The sequence below is a fragment of the Trematomus bernacchii genome, unplaced genomic scaffold, assembly GCF_902827165.1.
Source record: "Trematomus bernacchii unplaced genomic scaffold, fTreBer1.1, whole genome shotgun sequence".
Lineage (NCBI taxonomy): Eukaryota > Metazoa > Chordata > Actinopteri > Perciformes > Nototheniidae > Trematomus > Trematomus bernacchii.
This window is the reverse complement of record NW_022987648.1, coordinates 1,852,505-1,868,998: the sequence shown is the minus strand read 5'-3', so window position 1 is coordinate 1,868,998 and position 16,494 is coordinate 1,852,505. Positions and strand designations below refer to the sequence as shown.

Genomic DNA, 16,494 nt, shown 5'->3' with positions numbered 1-16,494 from the left:
CTCAATAACAATCTGTCTGCTGGACCAAAAAAAAATCACTTTATATTATTCATCCAGAATGTTCGAATAGGCTTTGACACTAACAATAAATACAGAACAACAGTATGTTTTGTAAATGGTCCTACAGGTTGTTATCTCCAAATAACAGTATGATGGTTACATGTGCTTCATTTGGGTATTCTCAATCGATTTGCGTGGTGATTTCTGAATCCTTCCTCTCCTCTCTGGGCTCAGCACCTGTTCTCTTCTTTCTCTCCTCTGTACTCTCTACTCTATGCTGGTGATGGTGTTTCCCTGTCTGCTCTCCACAGATGAAAAAGGTTAAAAGGCGTCTTACTGTCGATCCTTTTGATTTTGAACTGGGCCTTGACTGCTTCATCGAGTCCAGAGGACGGCCACTTCAGGTAGCAGCTGCAGAACGTCTGTCAGCCAGACCACCAGCTCTATTGTCTGTTTCTGCTTAGCTTGTTTCTGTTTTTCTTCTTTGCCAAACAGTTTCTGGCAATATTACATTAGCGCTAAGCCATGTCATTATTCATTCTCGTATTTGGCTACAATACACTCATTGTGTATCCATATGTGCATACGTGTGTTTGTGCACAGACACTAAGACATCTTGTCAGCTCATTAACACAACGTTCAACAACATTTAAGCACATTTCAAGAGACTCAAGTGGCATGAAACCAAGTCACGGTGTCATCACTTAAAGATGAAATAGACTCTTCAATCTTCAGTTTTCATTCCTAAAAGAAATCTGATTAACTCTGAAGCAGTTTTTGGCCTTGACCAACATAAAGCCCACCACCACACTACAGCTGGCAAACTAGGTCAGACACCCTGAGTTATTTAACAAAAGAGTAAAGATAGATTTAGTCATTACATTTATCAATACGTGTATTTTACATAAATTAATGTTTTACCACAACTTGAACCAGCTTTACTCATTATTATGGTAGCCCATTGTACTTTCTAATCTTGTCAACATTATTTCTATTATAAATAAATAAATACAAAAAATGTTATTAGTATAAATAATAATATGTGCCACTTTTAATGATTTTACTGTACAGTAAGATAGGTCCACCTCCTAATTAATTTTTTTATATAATAAGGTATTTTTTGTATCTCAAATGTATTAATGTAGCTTGAAATTAATTTGAAGCAACAAGTCATTTAGTGATTTATTGATTGATATTATACCTTGCTCTTACTTTATCCAATCACCTATGTGACAACCGCAAAGCCTTCACACACCTCCTCCCTGATGCTAAGCTTTTAGCTAAACCTGACCAGCATCATCATCTCCACTGTGCTTCATCAGCACTCACCACTCTCCATCCTCTTCCTCAGGCCCCAGTCTCCCAGGATCTGATGGATGGGGGGGGGAGGGAGTCCATGCTTGCTGAGGCGGACATGGCGTCTGTTTTTCACCAGATTTTGGATGAGAAGCGCAAAGGTCTGGACCTGAGGATGGCTCCACAGCAAGGTAAAGAGAGGAGAAACACTTTCAACGATCATTAGTGCAGCATTTATACAGAGGAAGAGAAGTCACATCATGAACAGGTCACATGCACTATGATTCCTTTAGGCCTATAGGGTTTTTCTACACTATAAGAAATGCATTTTCAAAATGTATTTTGTAATCAACATAATGTCATGATCCGTCTTTGTGTTTCCTGTTTTACTTTGAAAACGTTTCCTTCCCCTGGGTTATGTCTGTTTTAACTTCCTGGCTTTTGGTTTCCCCGCCTTTTGTGATTGTTTGCCCCGCCCTCAGTCTTTCCACCTGTGTCCAATCACGTGCTGCCCTGCTGTCTTTACCTGCCCACTGTCTTGTCAGATGTGTCCTGTCTGTTTGCCTGTCTGTCTCTGTGTGTCTCTGTCAGTGTTTCTGATGCGGTCTCTCTGCATTTATGTGTCCATTGCTGATTTATTTTGTTACTCTTGTACCTTGTGCCATTCCGGTTTGTCTTCTTTCTTTTTCTTGATACAGTCTATGTTGTCCCCTCTTTGTTTGTGTGTTTTACAGTTTTTGTGATTAGCTTTAGTTAATTAAAGCTTGATTTGTTTTGTTTTTTATACCTGTCTGTTTCTATGTTTTAGTCTAATCTCCCTCCAAATGTGTTTTCTTCTTCAGCAGTTTGACTAACTTTGACCAAAATTGGCCGTTATTTATGTAGCTGCGGTAATAAATGAGTTCTACGCATGATATATGAATCAAGGGAACTGAATACAGCGTTCAGGCAGGGCCCATGTTCATTCCTCTGAAAGTTGCTCAGTGGCACATCTGAGTGTTGAGTGTTGCCTCAATGCCGGCATACTTCCTGAGGGCTGGGTTCTCCCAATGGTCAAGGTGACTGAACAGAATGGCTATTTGTTTTTCTATTTGTATTGTGTGACATTGATATAATACTCTAATTAAACCGTGAGATTGACAGAAATGTGGAACAGTTTTGAACTCCTGACCTCATATTTTCTCCAGATGACCTTGGGTACCCGGAGAGCCAAACTATTCCCTCTCGCTCCATGTCCCAGCTCAGCTACTCCTCGTGTGGCAGTGGCAGTGCATGGGGCCCTCAGGGCAGCTATCTGCCCGGCCCTGAAGACTCCGAGGAGGACGACCAGCTCTACCCCCTCTACCAGTCCCATCTGGGCCCCTGCAGCCACACCTCCCAGGAGAGCCTGAACACACCAAACGCCCCACCACAGGTTTTTAATATGATCCATATGAAATACTCATTAATACAGATTTAGCCCTCGTAAAAAAATGTATCATAAAACCGGTTGCCTGTTAATGATGCATTCAGCTCGTAAATCATGACACATTTTTCTCACCCACATAATAAGACATTAACTTGTAGCTTTATTATTTGGACAGAATGTCAAAACAAATGTTGTGGTATCGCCCACCACTATTCTGCACGTATTAACACAAACAGTACAAAATAATATATTTTTGGAATTCGGATTCGGAAAAGATTGGGTCATGTTTGGTGTGGGCTGAGTAAAGGAGTAAAGGTTGGGGAGTGGGTCAACTGCATGGTATGAACGACCCACACAGGAAATAATGTGGTCCGGGCTCAAGGTTGGGGCACTTCTTTAGTCTCTGAGTCTACATTACCCCCCAGGAAAATGTATCCAGTATATTTTAGATGTGTGGCCACCGTGCTATGCGTTGAGCAACGGTGCTATCTCTAACCCTAATCCTGCTGAAAGAATATAGAGAAGAATAGGGTCGGGGGGGGGGGGGGATTGTGAGAACTGAGACAAGCTCCAGAGAAAATGTTGGACACGCCTACAGGTCTGCAGGAGATTGGATCGTGAGAAGGGAGGCAATGTCTTCTTCCTGAAACTAAGCTGTAAAAACATTTTTAGAAATGTGACATTTATTCATCAAAATGTCCAACCTCCTTACACAATCCAGTCCTATCAATGCACAGATATTCTGTCTGATATCAATTAATTTTACTGATGATTTAACAATCCATATGGCTTTTATTGTTGTATTTTTTCTTGGCACATTTTAAAAGCCTCTAAAAAAGCATGTTAGACCAAGAGGCACTAAAAACCATTACAACTTTTCTTTTTATTTGACATGTGGTGTAATGGCATCCGGCAGTGGCTCAATCAGTAGGGGCTTGGACCTGGAGCCGTAGGGCCGCCGGTTCAAGTCCCCGAACAGTCTTAAAATATGGAGTGTGGACTGCTACTTGGAGAGGTCCCAGTTCACCTCCTGCCCTGCCGTGGTGCCCTTGAGCAAGGCACAGGACATCCCCCCACTCCCATTGTTCCCCGGGCGCTGTACAATAGCTGCCCACTGCTTCTAGTACTAGGATGGGTTAAATGCAGAGGCCAAATGTCACTGTGTGTGCTGTGCTCTGCATGCGTGACCATTAAAGAGGGTTTCATCCCTCCAATTAAAAATAATTATGCTGGCTATCCATTATATATTTTTTATTAGATATAAACTGCTTAACCAGATATATTCAGGGACAAAGTGAGAATTGCAATAAGCTAAATATGACCACATGATGTATGTATATGATGTCACTGTACAACTAACATGTGTTAGAGGGACATTTCTTTTTTCTTCAAATGAGCAATAAAGCGCAAGGTAAGATACTTAAACAGAACTATAGGTTTAGGAGTATATTTCTGAGTAAAAGATAAAAGAAAAATGAAAACTTCTCTTCATTTTGCAATTTGGTCTTTCTAGCTGCACATGTTGCTTTAGAACACACTCACAGACAAGAGTTCCTCAGACTGAGACGTTGAGTGACGTGGGGGGGATACAGCTGGTAGATGAGAGGACGTCTCGTACATTACATCAGTGTCTATTTATTTGATATACAACAAGTGTCTGGAAAGCATCAGGACACGTGGTGATGGGAGCAGATAGAAAACAGACTCTGCTTCCTACACGTCCTCATGCGCCCCTCAGACACACTGTGGAACCTCATGTTCACTTATTAGTGCTGCAATGTAACTAATACATTCACTCGAGAAGTACTGTATATTTAAGTTAAAATGTGAGATACTTTATATGACCCTAGATCAGCGAATACACAAAGCTGAAAACAACTGCTTTTCTGAGAACCTCAACAAGTTGGCATGTAGAGACACGTGGTTCTCACGGGACAAAGCTACAAACATATGAAGATCTTGAATGTGATGCATTGCTGTACACTAAACTACACAACAGTATATAAAGGAATTAAAATGAGCACAACCTTAAACTGCGTTTAATATGTGCTGTGTTTGACACTGTTGACCACAACATATTACTAGACCGACAGGAAAACTGGGTGGGACTTTCGGCAACAGTTCTAAATTGGTTTGAGTCCTACTTAAAGGACAGAAACAACTTTGTTTCTATAGGTAAATACACATCTGAGTTGACAAATATGACATGTGGGGTTCCTCAAGGCTCCATCTTGGGGCCTCTTCTCTTTAACATCTACATGCTACCAATGGCTCAGATAATGAATAACAACAACATAGGTTACCATAGCTATGCGGATGACACCCACATTTACATAACCATTTCACCAGGAGACTATGCTTCAATTCAAACACTGAGTAAGTGCATTGAACAAATCAATGACTGGATGTGTCAGAACTTTCTCCAATTAAACAAAGATAAAACTGAGGTAATGGTTTTTGGAGCCAAGGCAGAACGTATAAAAGTTAGCGTCATGGACTCTGACCTGAGTTTCAACAGTCACATTAAAACAGTTACTAAATCAGCCTACTATCACCTAAAGAATATATCTAGGATTAAAAGACTAATGTCACAACAGGATTTGGAAAAACTTGTCCATGCTTTTATCTTCAGTAGACTCGACTACTGTAATGGTGTCTTTACAGGTCTCACTAAAAAATCTATTAGAAAGCTGCAGCTAATTCAGAACGCCGCTGCTCGAGTCCTCACTAACACTAAGAAAGTGGATCACATCACTCCTGTTCTGAAATCTTTACACTGGCTTCCTGTGTGTCAAAGAATAGATTTCAAAATACTGCTGCTGGTTTATAAAGCTTTGAATGGTTTAGGCCCAAAATACATTTCTGATCTACTGCTAAATTATGAACCATCCAGATCTCTCAGGTCTTCAGGGACTGGTCAGCTTTCTGTCCCCAGAGTCAGAACTAAACATGGAGAAGCAGCGTTCAGTTATTATACTCCAAATATCTGGAACAAACTCTCAGAAACCTGCAGGTCCGCTGCAACTCTTACTACTTTTAAATCCAAGCTGAAGACTTTTCTTTTTGCTGCTGCTTTTAATTTATATATTCATATCTTAAACTGCACTGTAACTTTTATTATCTTTGCTTTTTATCTTTGCTTTTAAATGAGTGTTTTTAAATGTCATTTTATATCATTGCTTTTAAATGTGTGTTTCTAGATATCATTTTATAATATGTTTCTTAATGCTCTTATTGTCGTTCATTTTTGTAAAGCACTTTGAATGGCCTTGTGTTGAAAGGTGCTATATAAATAAACTTGCCTTGCCTTAAACATCTACAGCAGCTAAATACATTCACATGAATTCAGGGAACATTTTACTACACAACAAATACTTTTACTATTTAGTATGTATGTACATTTTTCTATTAACACTTACCTACATACTGTACCCTTTTACTTATGGAAGGTTTAGTATACAGTACTTTATACAAACTTTATATAAGGGTAATTTAACAATGTTTTTAAGTAATTCAATCGAAAACTTGGTCCACCACTGTTCATTTTGAGGGTGTAACACTGTCTTTCCGAATCAAAAGATGTTCTTTGAAAACAAAAACAAAGAAGAGGTGACGGCAGCCGTGACAACAGGAGGGCTGCTGTTATCAAACCCCCCCGCCCTTTGCTGATGGCCACCTTCGATGTCTGGTGTCATGGCAAATTTGTCTCACAGCTGGAAGACACAAACAGGAAACAGCAGAAATCCAAACATGTGTCTGTCAGACATCAGATGCAGCCTGACAGTTCCCATTGGCTGTTCAGACCCCTGCTCTTCCTGCGCACAGCTGTCGCTTTCCTTCCATTTGATTCTGATTTGAAAACAATTCAAGCTGCCAAGCAACACATATCCCGTTTAATTATGTTTGTCGAAAGACATCTTGATGAGTCAAAAATTGTTTACATGTTCATTATCCAGACAAATTACAATTTATAGGAGAATTCTGAATAAACGAGCAAGGAAACCCAACAAATCTGAAGTATTTAATGCAAAGCCCAATGAAGGGATATTTTCCAGATCCAGATCTCAACCCAACACCAGGAACTTAAATGTGTGTATGAATCTACTTGGCAATAAAGCTGATTCTGAATCTGAATCAGTATCACCTGACCTGATCTTTGACCTGAGGCCCCATTGTGCATTGTGGGCTTTGAAACGCCCCCATTGGACTCCTTTGTTTACTCCAGGGACATAGTGACATCACTATGTAACACGTGCGCTTCTCTTGGTTAGAGCTACAACCCACTGTAAGTGATATGCTGACCATCTTCAACAGACTGGGCTCTGGTTTCAGACAGAGGGTGAAAAGAGGTGCAGCACAGGCAGTATGAGACATTAAATATAGTTTAAACATGTGGCCACTGAACAAGCTGTCTCGTTTGACAGGTTTGAGTGAGAAGAGTCTGATGGAACAAATACACTTCTGTCTACACAGGGAGCCCAGCTTGCTTTAAGTCAGTGTTTCTCAAAGTGGGGACCCTGGGGGTCGCAGAGGCATGACAGAGGGGGCACGAGAGACCAGGAGGAAAAATTGTTATGACAAAAAAAAAAAATTGAAAAAGATTTTTTGAAAATAAATTTGTTATGACGTCGGCATGACCGGCGGAAGTTAAACTTAGAAACCTTAGAAACCTATGAGGGCGCTGTAGGACACAGGTGTGTAATGTACATGTTGAGGATGGAAGGTCAATAGGCGGCGTCAGGGGGGCGCTAGGGGGTGCTGCAGGTCCCCCTAGGATAGCCATAGCACCCTCTAAGCACCCCCAAGAAATGTATGTCTTTTTTATTTTTATATGTGATTCGAAAATAATATGCTACAGTACAGTACAAGTACGTCTGGGTCTCTGTGTTTCATTCAAGCTCGGCTCTGTGTGTGTGTGTGTGGAACGAGCCATTTTGTGTGCGTGCACGAGCGAGCGCGAGCGAGAGCGAGAGCGAGAGCGAGAGCGAGAGCGAGAGCGAGAGCGAGAGCGAGAGCGAGAGCGAGAGCGAGAGAGAGAGAGAGAGCGAGAGCGAGAGCGAGAGCGAGAGCGAGAGCGAGAGCGAGAGCGAGAGCGAGAGCGAGAGCGAGAGCGAGAGCGAGAGCGAGAGCGAGAGCGAGAGCGAGAGCGAGAGCGAGAGCGAGAGCGAGAGCGAGAGCGAGAGCGAGCGAGAGCGAGAAGCGAGAGCGAGAGCGAGAGAGAGAGAGCGAGAGCGAGAGCGAGAGCGAGAGCGAGAGCGAGAGCGAGAGCGAGAGCGAGAGCGAGAGCGAGAGCGAGAGCGAGAGCGAGAGCGAGAGAGAGAGAGAGAGAGAGAGAGAGAGCGAGAGCGAGAGCGAGAGCGAGAGCGAGAGCGAGAGCGAGAGCGAGAGCGAGAGCGAGAGAGAGAGAGAGAGAGAGAGAGAGAGAGAGACGAGAGAGAGAAAACTGGTACCGGAGATTGTTGTTGTTAGCTTTTTCAACAACAAGGTGGAGGGAGAACTCTCGCCTGTCAGACTGAGAAGCTCAGATAACCTCAGCTCAGTGAGGTAAAGGACTCTCTCAGTGTTTAGATTACCCACTGAGATTAGTTATCTCAGTGGGTCTCAAAACGGTTTGGTCACGATTAATGTAAACAATTATTTCCGAGGCATTTATATGATCATTATAGATATAAAAAAATAAGAGAATAAATGAAAAACAGGTATGAAATACTACATGACAGTAAAACAAGAATAAAGTTTGAAAGGGGAGTGATTTGTAAAATATCCATAAAGAAATAGTAAATCTGTTTACAGTTCTGTTTCATATGGGTGTTGAGAGATGTATCCATAGATCTCTTCATGTTGCTCTCAAAGTGCCAGATTGATGCTTTTAACTTCAATATTAAAAAACAAATCTTCCCGGGGGAAGGGACCCCTAGAGGATGTGAGGTCCACACACCACCTATAAAAATAGCACTTTACCCCTGCTTACACCTATATGCCGTGAGCTGATTATCGAGCCTTCATTGTAACAGTCATGGGTACACTGTGTATGTGCGTGGGGAATGTTGCAGTACAAAATTCAACTGAACCGACCGGTACATTAATGGGAAACCCTAAATGTTTGAGCACCCTCTATGAAACGTCAAGCTACCCCACAGCACCCCCAAAAAAAGATTGCACAATTGTATTTATTTTTTTGAGCACACAGACTTATGGAGCATTGTTTTATTATCACTGTTCTAGCAAAGTGATTTTTTTATTTTTTGAAAGGAATGCTCACGTTCATATTGATGTATTTTAATAAATGTTAACTTGGCCCATTACGTGACTATTTGTGTTGGGGGGGGCCCGACCTTTTTTTTTCTCCAAAGGGGGGGCCTGACAGAAAAAGTTTGAGAACCACTGCTTTAAGTAGATCCTCATGATTAGGTAACCGCTGGTTAGGGTCAGAATGAGGGTCATGGTTTATGTCTGAGAATGAGGACAGGAGGCATGATTTCAACACAGTCTGAGAGGAACTGTTGTCTGAGAGCTCACTTTGAACATGTGTCTTATGAGTGTCTGTTCTGTACTTTCTGATTAGACTATTCCTGAACCCAGGGACCCAATAGGGAAAGATATCATTGCATCGACCCATTATCCAAGTACAACTTGTTTTATTTCCTTAAACTACAGAAAGCCTTAGACACATGTGGGTAAAAATACCTGCTGATTCATTTCTTGTTTATTCTTCTTTGTTTATGACTTGTGGGTCTGAAAAAAGTTGTGCCAAGTGAGTGTTCATTCTTTTAATACCCATTTCAAGAGGCTGGGTGACCCTCTACTCCATGTTCAAATTGGACTCAAATTCATATTTTGAGTTTTATTCCTTTTTGGTTTTTCTTTTAGCTCAAATCTTTTAATTTTCCATATTTTCTAGACAAAAAAATGCTACCGAAAAGAAAAAAAACCTAAAACTGCTTCTCAAAAGTAATTTTAGAGCGGACTCTTTCAATTACAGTGAAATTAGAAATTAGAGGTGATTGGATCAGCCCATAGCCGCTGATGATGTCTTATTTGTTCACTCTGAGTGAAATTAATATCATATGACATGAAGATTTCAACAGTATCATGTTAGCTCTAAAATCTTGTTTTTAAGGAACTATTAATACGTCTGGGTTAACTTTTCTAAGTTTTCCAATTTATGTTCATTGATAAAATAATTGGTCTATGCTTCTGAAATCCTGCTAAAGTTTCTGTCTTCATCATATCTTGTGTTCATCATCTGTCTGTGTCTGACACACTGTCTCTCTGCAGATCACTGACCTGAACAGACGTGTGTCAGCCATTGAGAACCTCTTAAACCACTTAGAGCAGAATGTCACCTCCACATACGATGAGGTAAGTCCATTAAATAGCTCACCATGGTTGCCAAATTCTCATCATATTCGTCGTCAGACCCTTTGTTTGCAGTAATTATTCAAAACTGCAGACACGTTAGGGCAGGATACATGTGCATCATAATCTGCTCGCTAATCTGTCTCTAGTTGTGCTTGTTCCTGCTGTTAGCGTAAAAGTAAAGAGAGATCTGTGATTTTTCTTCGTATAGTTGTCGGCTACGTACGATGATTATTGGTTTTTGTATCTTTAAAGGGATGGGTTCGTTTTTTGAAGTTGTGTTGTATTGGATACTTATCTGTTGTTGGTGTATTGCACATTGCTTAATTTAGCTTTCCTGCTGGGTCACCTGTAGGTTTTCTCTCTATTTACTGCAGGCAATACACTCATTATGAATGAGTAAGTGGGTTCATTTATGTGATCAATTCGTTATATTTTGAAATATTTATATTTGCTCCGAATATTTTATCTCAGTGCTTAGGCCCTCTGATGATGAAGAGGGGCAGACTTTCCATTCTCCTCTCAACAGTGATTACTATGTCTGTTTTGTCATCAGAGAATGAGCAAACCCACAAAATCAGCAAACTGTAAGCTCAACTGAAGCGAAGCTTGGCTGGTATTAAGTGGCTATTCTGCTACAAATGCTAGATTTAATAGACTGATATCTTTCTTCTCGCTTGTGGTAAAGCACAGCTTTAATAAATGTGCATATAGCACATTGAGCAGGTGTTCTCAGAGCAGACTGCACGCAACACGTCCGTGTGAGTGTCCATCTGATAGTTTAAAGAGGTCTCATGCTTTCATACATTCATGGACCATATTATAAATGTACCTCTCCTATAGAGCTGCTCCTGTTTCAGCTAACAGCCCTGTCAGTGGAGGACGAACCTCGGCCAGAAAGCATGGCAACACAGCCAGTCTAGTCAACAGTCTGTCATATGCAGTTTTTTGTGATGACAGTGGCTTTTACCAATTTGAAAATTATAGCAACTGTTGTAAAAACTAAAACAAAGACAAACAAAATCAGACTTCTCCTTTTAGCCAATGACCCAGGCTCACCCCTCCCTACACGCAGATTACGCAGACTGCGTGGGGCCTCACCTTGCGGAGGGGGCCTCATCTTGCAGAGGGGGCCTCGACATATGCGCAAATGTGGCGCAATTAATCTTATGCGCCAATGCGGTGCTACTATGCACGCCACAGTTTCCCCGCTGCGAGGCTCCAGTGCTAAGACCGGACCCGGAGGGGCCTCTTCACACAATGTTGCGTGGGGCCACAACTTGGCCAGGGGGCAGCCCTGCAATGACCTATAATTGTATCAGCTTTAAACCTGCTTTCTCTTCAATGGCCATTAGGGGGCCACTCTAAGGACACCAAATACATTAAAGGTGGGGTATGTAATTTTAGAGAAACCAGCTCGAGTGCGCTAGAATTTGAAAGTACACAACCGGTAAAAATCTGCCACTTCCTTCAGACTTCCTTACAGAGCCCCTCCTCCAACACACACGAATGCGCACATGACCAATGAGGGCACGAGATAAGTTTGTGCACAGATGGAAGGCTGACAGGCAGGTAGGCCATCCAGTTATTTTAACCGGGCCGGCTCAAATGATTGGTCGTGCTTTTTACAGTACTACAGCTTCCACAGATGACATTTTGAATGTATTTATTGTCAAAGCATTTAATATATTCATTGCTATCGGGATGTTAAGAGCATTCCATGGAATATAACAAAAAGTGTTTCTGAAATAAATTATATACCCCACCTTTAAGTTTAGAATTTAGAAAATGCATTAAAAGTCTTCTTTAAGACAACATACTGTTCATTTTTCTAAATTATGGTAGATAACAAAGCCGGGTATTCACAGTGTGTACAAATATAATTGTAACATTTTGATCGCATAAGATACTTTGTTCAGCGTTTCGTTGTTCTTTGCTTCCCACTTCAAAACTTTTGCCCACAAACGTATGTGTGACATCAAGATGATTACCTTCACTTCCTGTACCCATAGGCTGAAATGATAACTCTTGATAGCAGATTTTATAATCTGTAGCTGGCTAGCTAAGTAACGCTAACCCTGAGGTTATGTTAATTAGTAATACCTCAGTCTACAGCTCAGATTTAAATGTTTAAAAATATAATTCAAAAAGATCCTCTATGATAGGCACATGGTGATACATGCTATGTTTTAACCCTTGTGCCCTCTTCGAATTGTCATCCTTTCGACACCTTCGTGGCAAAAATGTACCCGCCCCAAAAAACTGCTATTAAATCATCATACATCAATATTTTTTTCTACTTTTTTTTTCATGAATCACTTAAACAACTTCTAACGTGCTCAAAACTACCAAACATTTTAAAAGAAAATCTGGATTTTAACCCTTTAAATGCCTGTTTCATTATTTGAATTATCTAATTATTTATGACAAAAAAACTCAAAAAATGAACTTTGGTGGTTATTAGAGTCTTGGATATGTCAAAGATTAGCAACAAAATTGATTTGACTGCATTATTATTGTTTACGCAGTATCAGATACTACCTCTGAGGCCTGTACTACGAATCCAGTTCAACATACCCTGGATATGTTTGAGTTACCCGGTTTACCTAATCCAAAACAAACGCGCTCTCGCTAAACGGTCCTACGACGCTGGTTATCAACTCGGTAACTCAAGCCAGGGTTTCTCTGTCCGGCTGAGTGCGCGTTCACATGAAAGGGGCGGGGCTAGCAACATTTGACCAATCACAAACATGGAGAAGCGTACTGACAGCGCAGCGTCATACTTCCTGAATGAAAAGTAAAGTATAATATTAGACAAATATGAAGAAGTTAAACTTTAAACATCCATGACTTAAACACTTTATCCAGGATCAAAGCCACATAGCTGCACCTGCAAGGTGAATACAGCTGGTAAAAGAAAAAGTGTTTGAATGCGTACATTAACAGGTTTATGAAATCACTGCCCCGTCCAAGACACGAGTGGATCTGACTTTAATTACATTTGACTCGAGTGTTTCGTCAACTTAATGTGTTGCTTAAAATAATACTTCTGCATACAGTATGTGACACTGTGAGTGTTGCACGGCCAGATACGGCTCAAGAAGCTGACTCAGATAAGGAAATATATGATACATTATGATGTGATATGAATGATAATGGGACACATCGACGTCTGCACTCACAGTGCCGCGGTGTGTGTGTGTGTGTGTGTGTGTGTGTGTGTGTGTGTGTGTGTGTGTGTGTGTGTGTGTGTGTGTGTGTGTGTGTGTGTGTGTGTTGTGTGTGTGTGTGTGTGTGTGTGTGTGTGTGTGTGTGTGTGTGTGTGTGTGTGTGTGTGTGTGTGTGTGTGTGTGTGTGATGTGTGTGTGTGTGTGTGTGTGTGTGTGTGTGTGTGTGTTGTGTGTGTGTGTGTGTGTGTGTGTGTGTGTGTGTGTGTGTGTGTGTGTGTGTGTGTGTGTGTGTGTGTGTGTGTGTGTGTGTGTCTCGGGGCCCCCTGATAGTCACACGGCTCCATAATATAACCGGCAGAAATGTAAGAATTTCATGCATCGGCCTACTGTGGGAAAATGGTTGAATCTGGTGGAATAGAGTAGAAATATCAAATACTGTATCACTACTTTTCTTCTAAATGAAATGCTGACATTACAAAATGCATGGTTTATACTGCAATGGCAGTGAGATCAACAAATGTGGTTTGAATGGAGGTCAATGAGGCATTTTTGGCCACGAAGGTGTCCAGAGGTAGTATCTGACACTACGTAAAAAATAATAATGCAGTCAAATCTATTTTGTTGCTAATCTTTGACATATCCAAGACTCTAATAACCACCAAAGTTCCATCCCCCTACTAATTATTATACACATATATATGCTATTTTGTCATAATTAATTAGATAATTCAAATAATGAAACAGGTATTTAAAGGGTTAAAATCCAGATTTTATTTTTTTTGTTTGGTAGTTTTGAGCACGTTAGAAGTTGTTTAAGTGATTCATGAAAAAAAAAAAGTAGAACAAAATATTGATGTATGATGATTTAATAGCAGTTTTTTGGGGCGTGTACATTTTTGCCACGAAGGTGTCCCGAGGGTGCAAAATGCATCACGACAGTATACAAAACATGTAAGAGTAAACGACAATGGATTTAAAAAATGTGACTCAAAAGAAGACTTCTTATAAAATTCCATGCCAAAAGCTGGAACACAGCTGAAATGATCACCAAATCAAAAAAAAAAGTCAGGAAAAATGTACAAAAATGCCAGAGGAGGGCTCAAACAAAGGGATACAACTTCCTCCACCAGCCAAAGTCAGCATCCTTTGAGATTCTGATCCTAAGAAAGGACATGCAGCGTAAATAGGAGCGTCACTGTTCAAAGGGTGGGACCCCTGCCAGGAGGGATGTGTTTTTGGTTCAGTTAGTTAGTTAGTTTATCATTTACACATGTGCATTAAAACGTACAGATCACAGTGTGTCTATAAAGTCTCAATATTCCATATAATGCTTGGATAAGATCTGGAAATGATTTTACATTCCTTTCCACATCTGTGTAGTAATCCTGACCACCTGAACTGACACACCACTGTACAAACTTTTTTGTGCAGTTCTCTGTAATTTTACACTTTGCAAGTCATCCTGTGGGCCGGATTGGACCCTCTGGCGGGCAGGATCTGGCCTGCAGGCCGTATGTTTGACTCCCTTGGCACAGATGTGTCTCTCAACATCATATTCCCTGCTCTCTCCGACAGGCGAGCGAGGGTCCTCAGACTCCGAGCAGCTCCTCTCCTCCTCCTCAGTGTGAGGACGTGGACCTGGAGGAGCAGCAGCTGAGGCTGAAGCTGCACCAGATGACGGACAACATCAGCGACCACAGCCTGAGCTCTGACGAAGACGAGCCCAGCAGGCCACTGTCCTCCCAGGACATCCCAGCATGGAGGAGCCACGAGGCGGACACCAAGCCCACCAGAATACCTACCAGACCCCCGTCCAGAAGCAGCATCATCCTGTGCAGACTGGAGGAGGAGCAGCCTCAGCTCACCGATTCTCAGAAGGTACAAATGTCTATAAAAAAAAGTGCAACATCAGCCTAGAAAATGACGAACACACACAAGCATTTAATGCTATCTTGGTCATACACATACATAATGTAGTGCACATGTGGATTTTTGCATATACTGTAATATAAGAAAACAGCCTAGCTCATGAAATTCCATTTGCAGGAATCCACTCTAAGCACACACTGGAGTCATAAATCTAGTCACTCAGCCTGAGTGTTTATTGTTCTGTGCAACCATTACTCCCAGATTTTCTGAAACAAAGATAGGATTAGAAGAATAACTCACTCTTAGTCGATGTGTTAAGTTGCCTGAACTGTTTGAACTGGCATCTCTTTCCCTTTCAAAGTCACACAGCTACACTGAGTAATGATTTAGTGTTTTCTATTTATCATTTTACACAGAAAGGTTCAAACTGCATGGCCTCTCTTCAGGATTTAAAGTATCACATAACATAAGCGTTTACAGCAGGAAACCTCCTCTGAAGTCAGAAGCTGATAAGGCCCAGGCTTGTGAAGCTTTTACAGAGTGACTGAAGGGGGCAAAGGTCAGCTGAACCTCTGATCTCCCAGCAGCCCTTGTGCACTGCTTATTGTCAGACCAAATCGTTTTTCCTGCTTTACAGAATATGATGCTAAGGGAAGATGTTTTCCTATAAACATACTGAGATCTGTTCCCTGCTAGAGAGGATGGTATATGCTGTTCCAATGGAATTGTATTGCTTGACAACAGCTTTGCTCCATTACTACTTCCTGTCAGCTCATGTGATTGCAACAGTAACAAAACTGGGACACATTTAGAATGATTACAATTGTGAGATGGTCTACAGGTCCGATTCATCATTTCAGACATGGCTGATCTGGACTATTTCGCAGATATATAGGTGATAAAGAGATCTGGAATTAGAGTTCAAGGTGGACTATTGCTCCATAACAGGTCATCCTAAACAACAAGCTAGGTTCTTTGGTCATTACCTTCCAAATTAATTCACAAAAGTATTTTTGCTGATCCGAAATAGTTGACAGGACTACAAATAATCACATGACTGCCTTGCAATCTGCCATATCTTTTGTTGAGTGTAGGCACTACAACCAAGTCCCCAGAACGAAAGCCATTTTGAAAGAGTGGTTAAATTGTGTAATTACAGACTCAGGGTGCAGCATGTGATGCCATTAGGTCCAAAAAGACGGTCTATAGATTAACAAGGAAAAACAAACACCTGTAAATCAATTTTATAATGTTTGTTGATAACCTAATGTTACTGGAGTCTAGAAGAACTGCAATATTATATTATTTTAGCCCCTTTTACATTTTCTGGCTTAGCTGGCAGATGTCTCTAGTGCCATGGCTCTATGGGCCCCTTGGAACTGAAGATCATCG

The 16,494-nt window shown here is 41.2% G+C and overlaps 1 protein-coding gene across 5 annotated transcripts in view; it reads left to right on the top strand.

Moving 5' to 3' along the window:
• Positions 1-16,494, top strand: part of mlphb (melanophilin b) — a 68,981-nt gene that overhangs the window by 36,661 nt on the left and 15,826 nt on the right. For all 5 annotated transcript variants that reach the window (XM_034134722.1, XM_034134721.1, XM_034134723.1 and 2 more), the window contains 4 exons: positions 1,352-1,487; positions 2,484-2,710; positions 9,983-10,066; positions 14,809-15,111. In XM_034134722.1, coding sequence (XP_033990613.1) covers positions 1,352-1,487; positions 2,484-2,710; positions 9,983-10,066; positions 14,809-15,111 — 750 coding nt within the window. The remainder of the gene's footprint in view (positions 1-1,351; positions 1,488-2,483; positions 2,711-9,982; positions 10,067-14,808; positions 15,112-16,494) is intronic.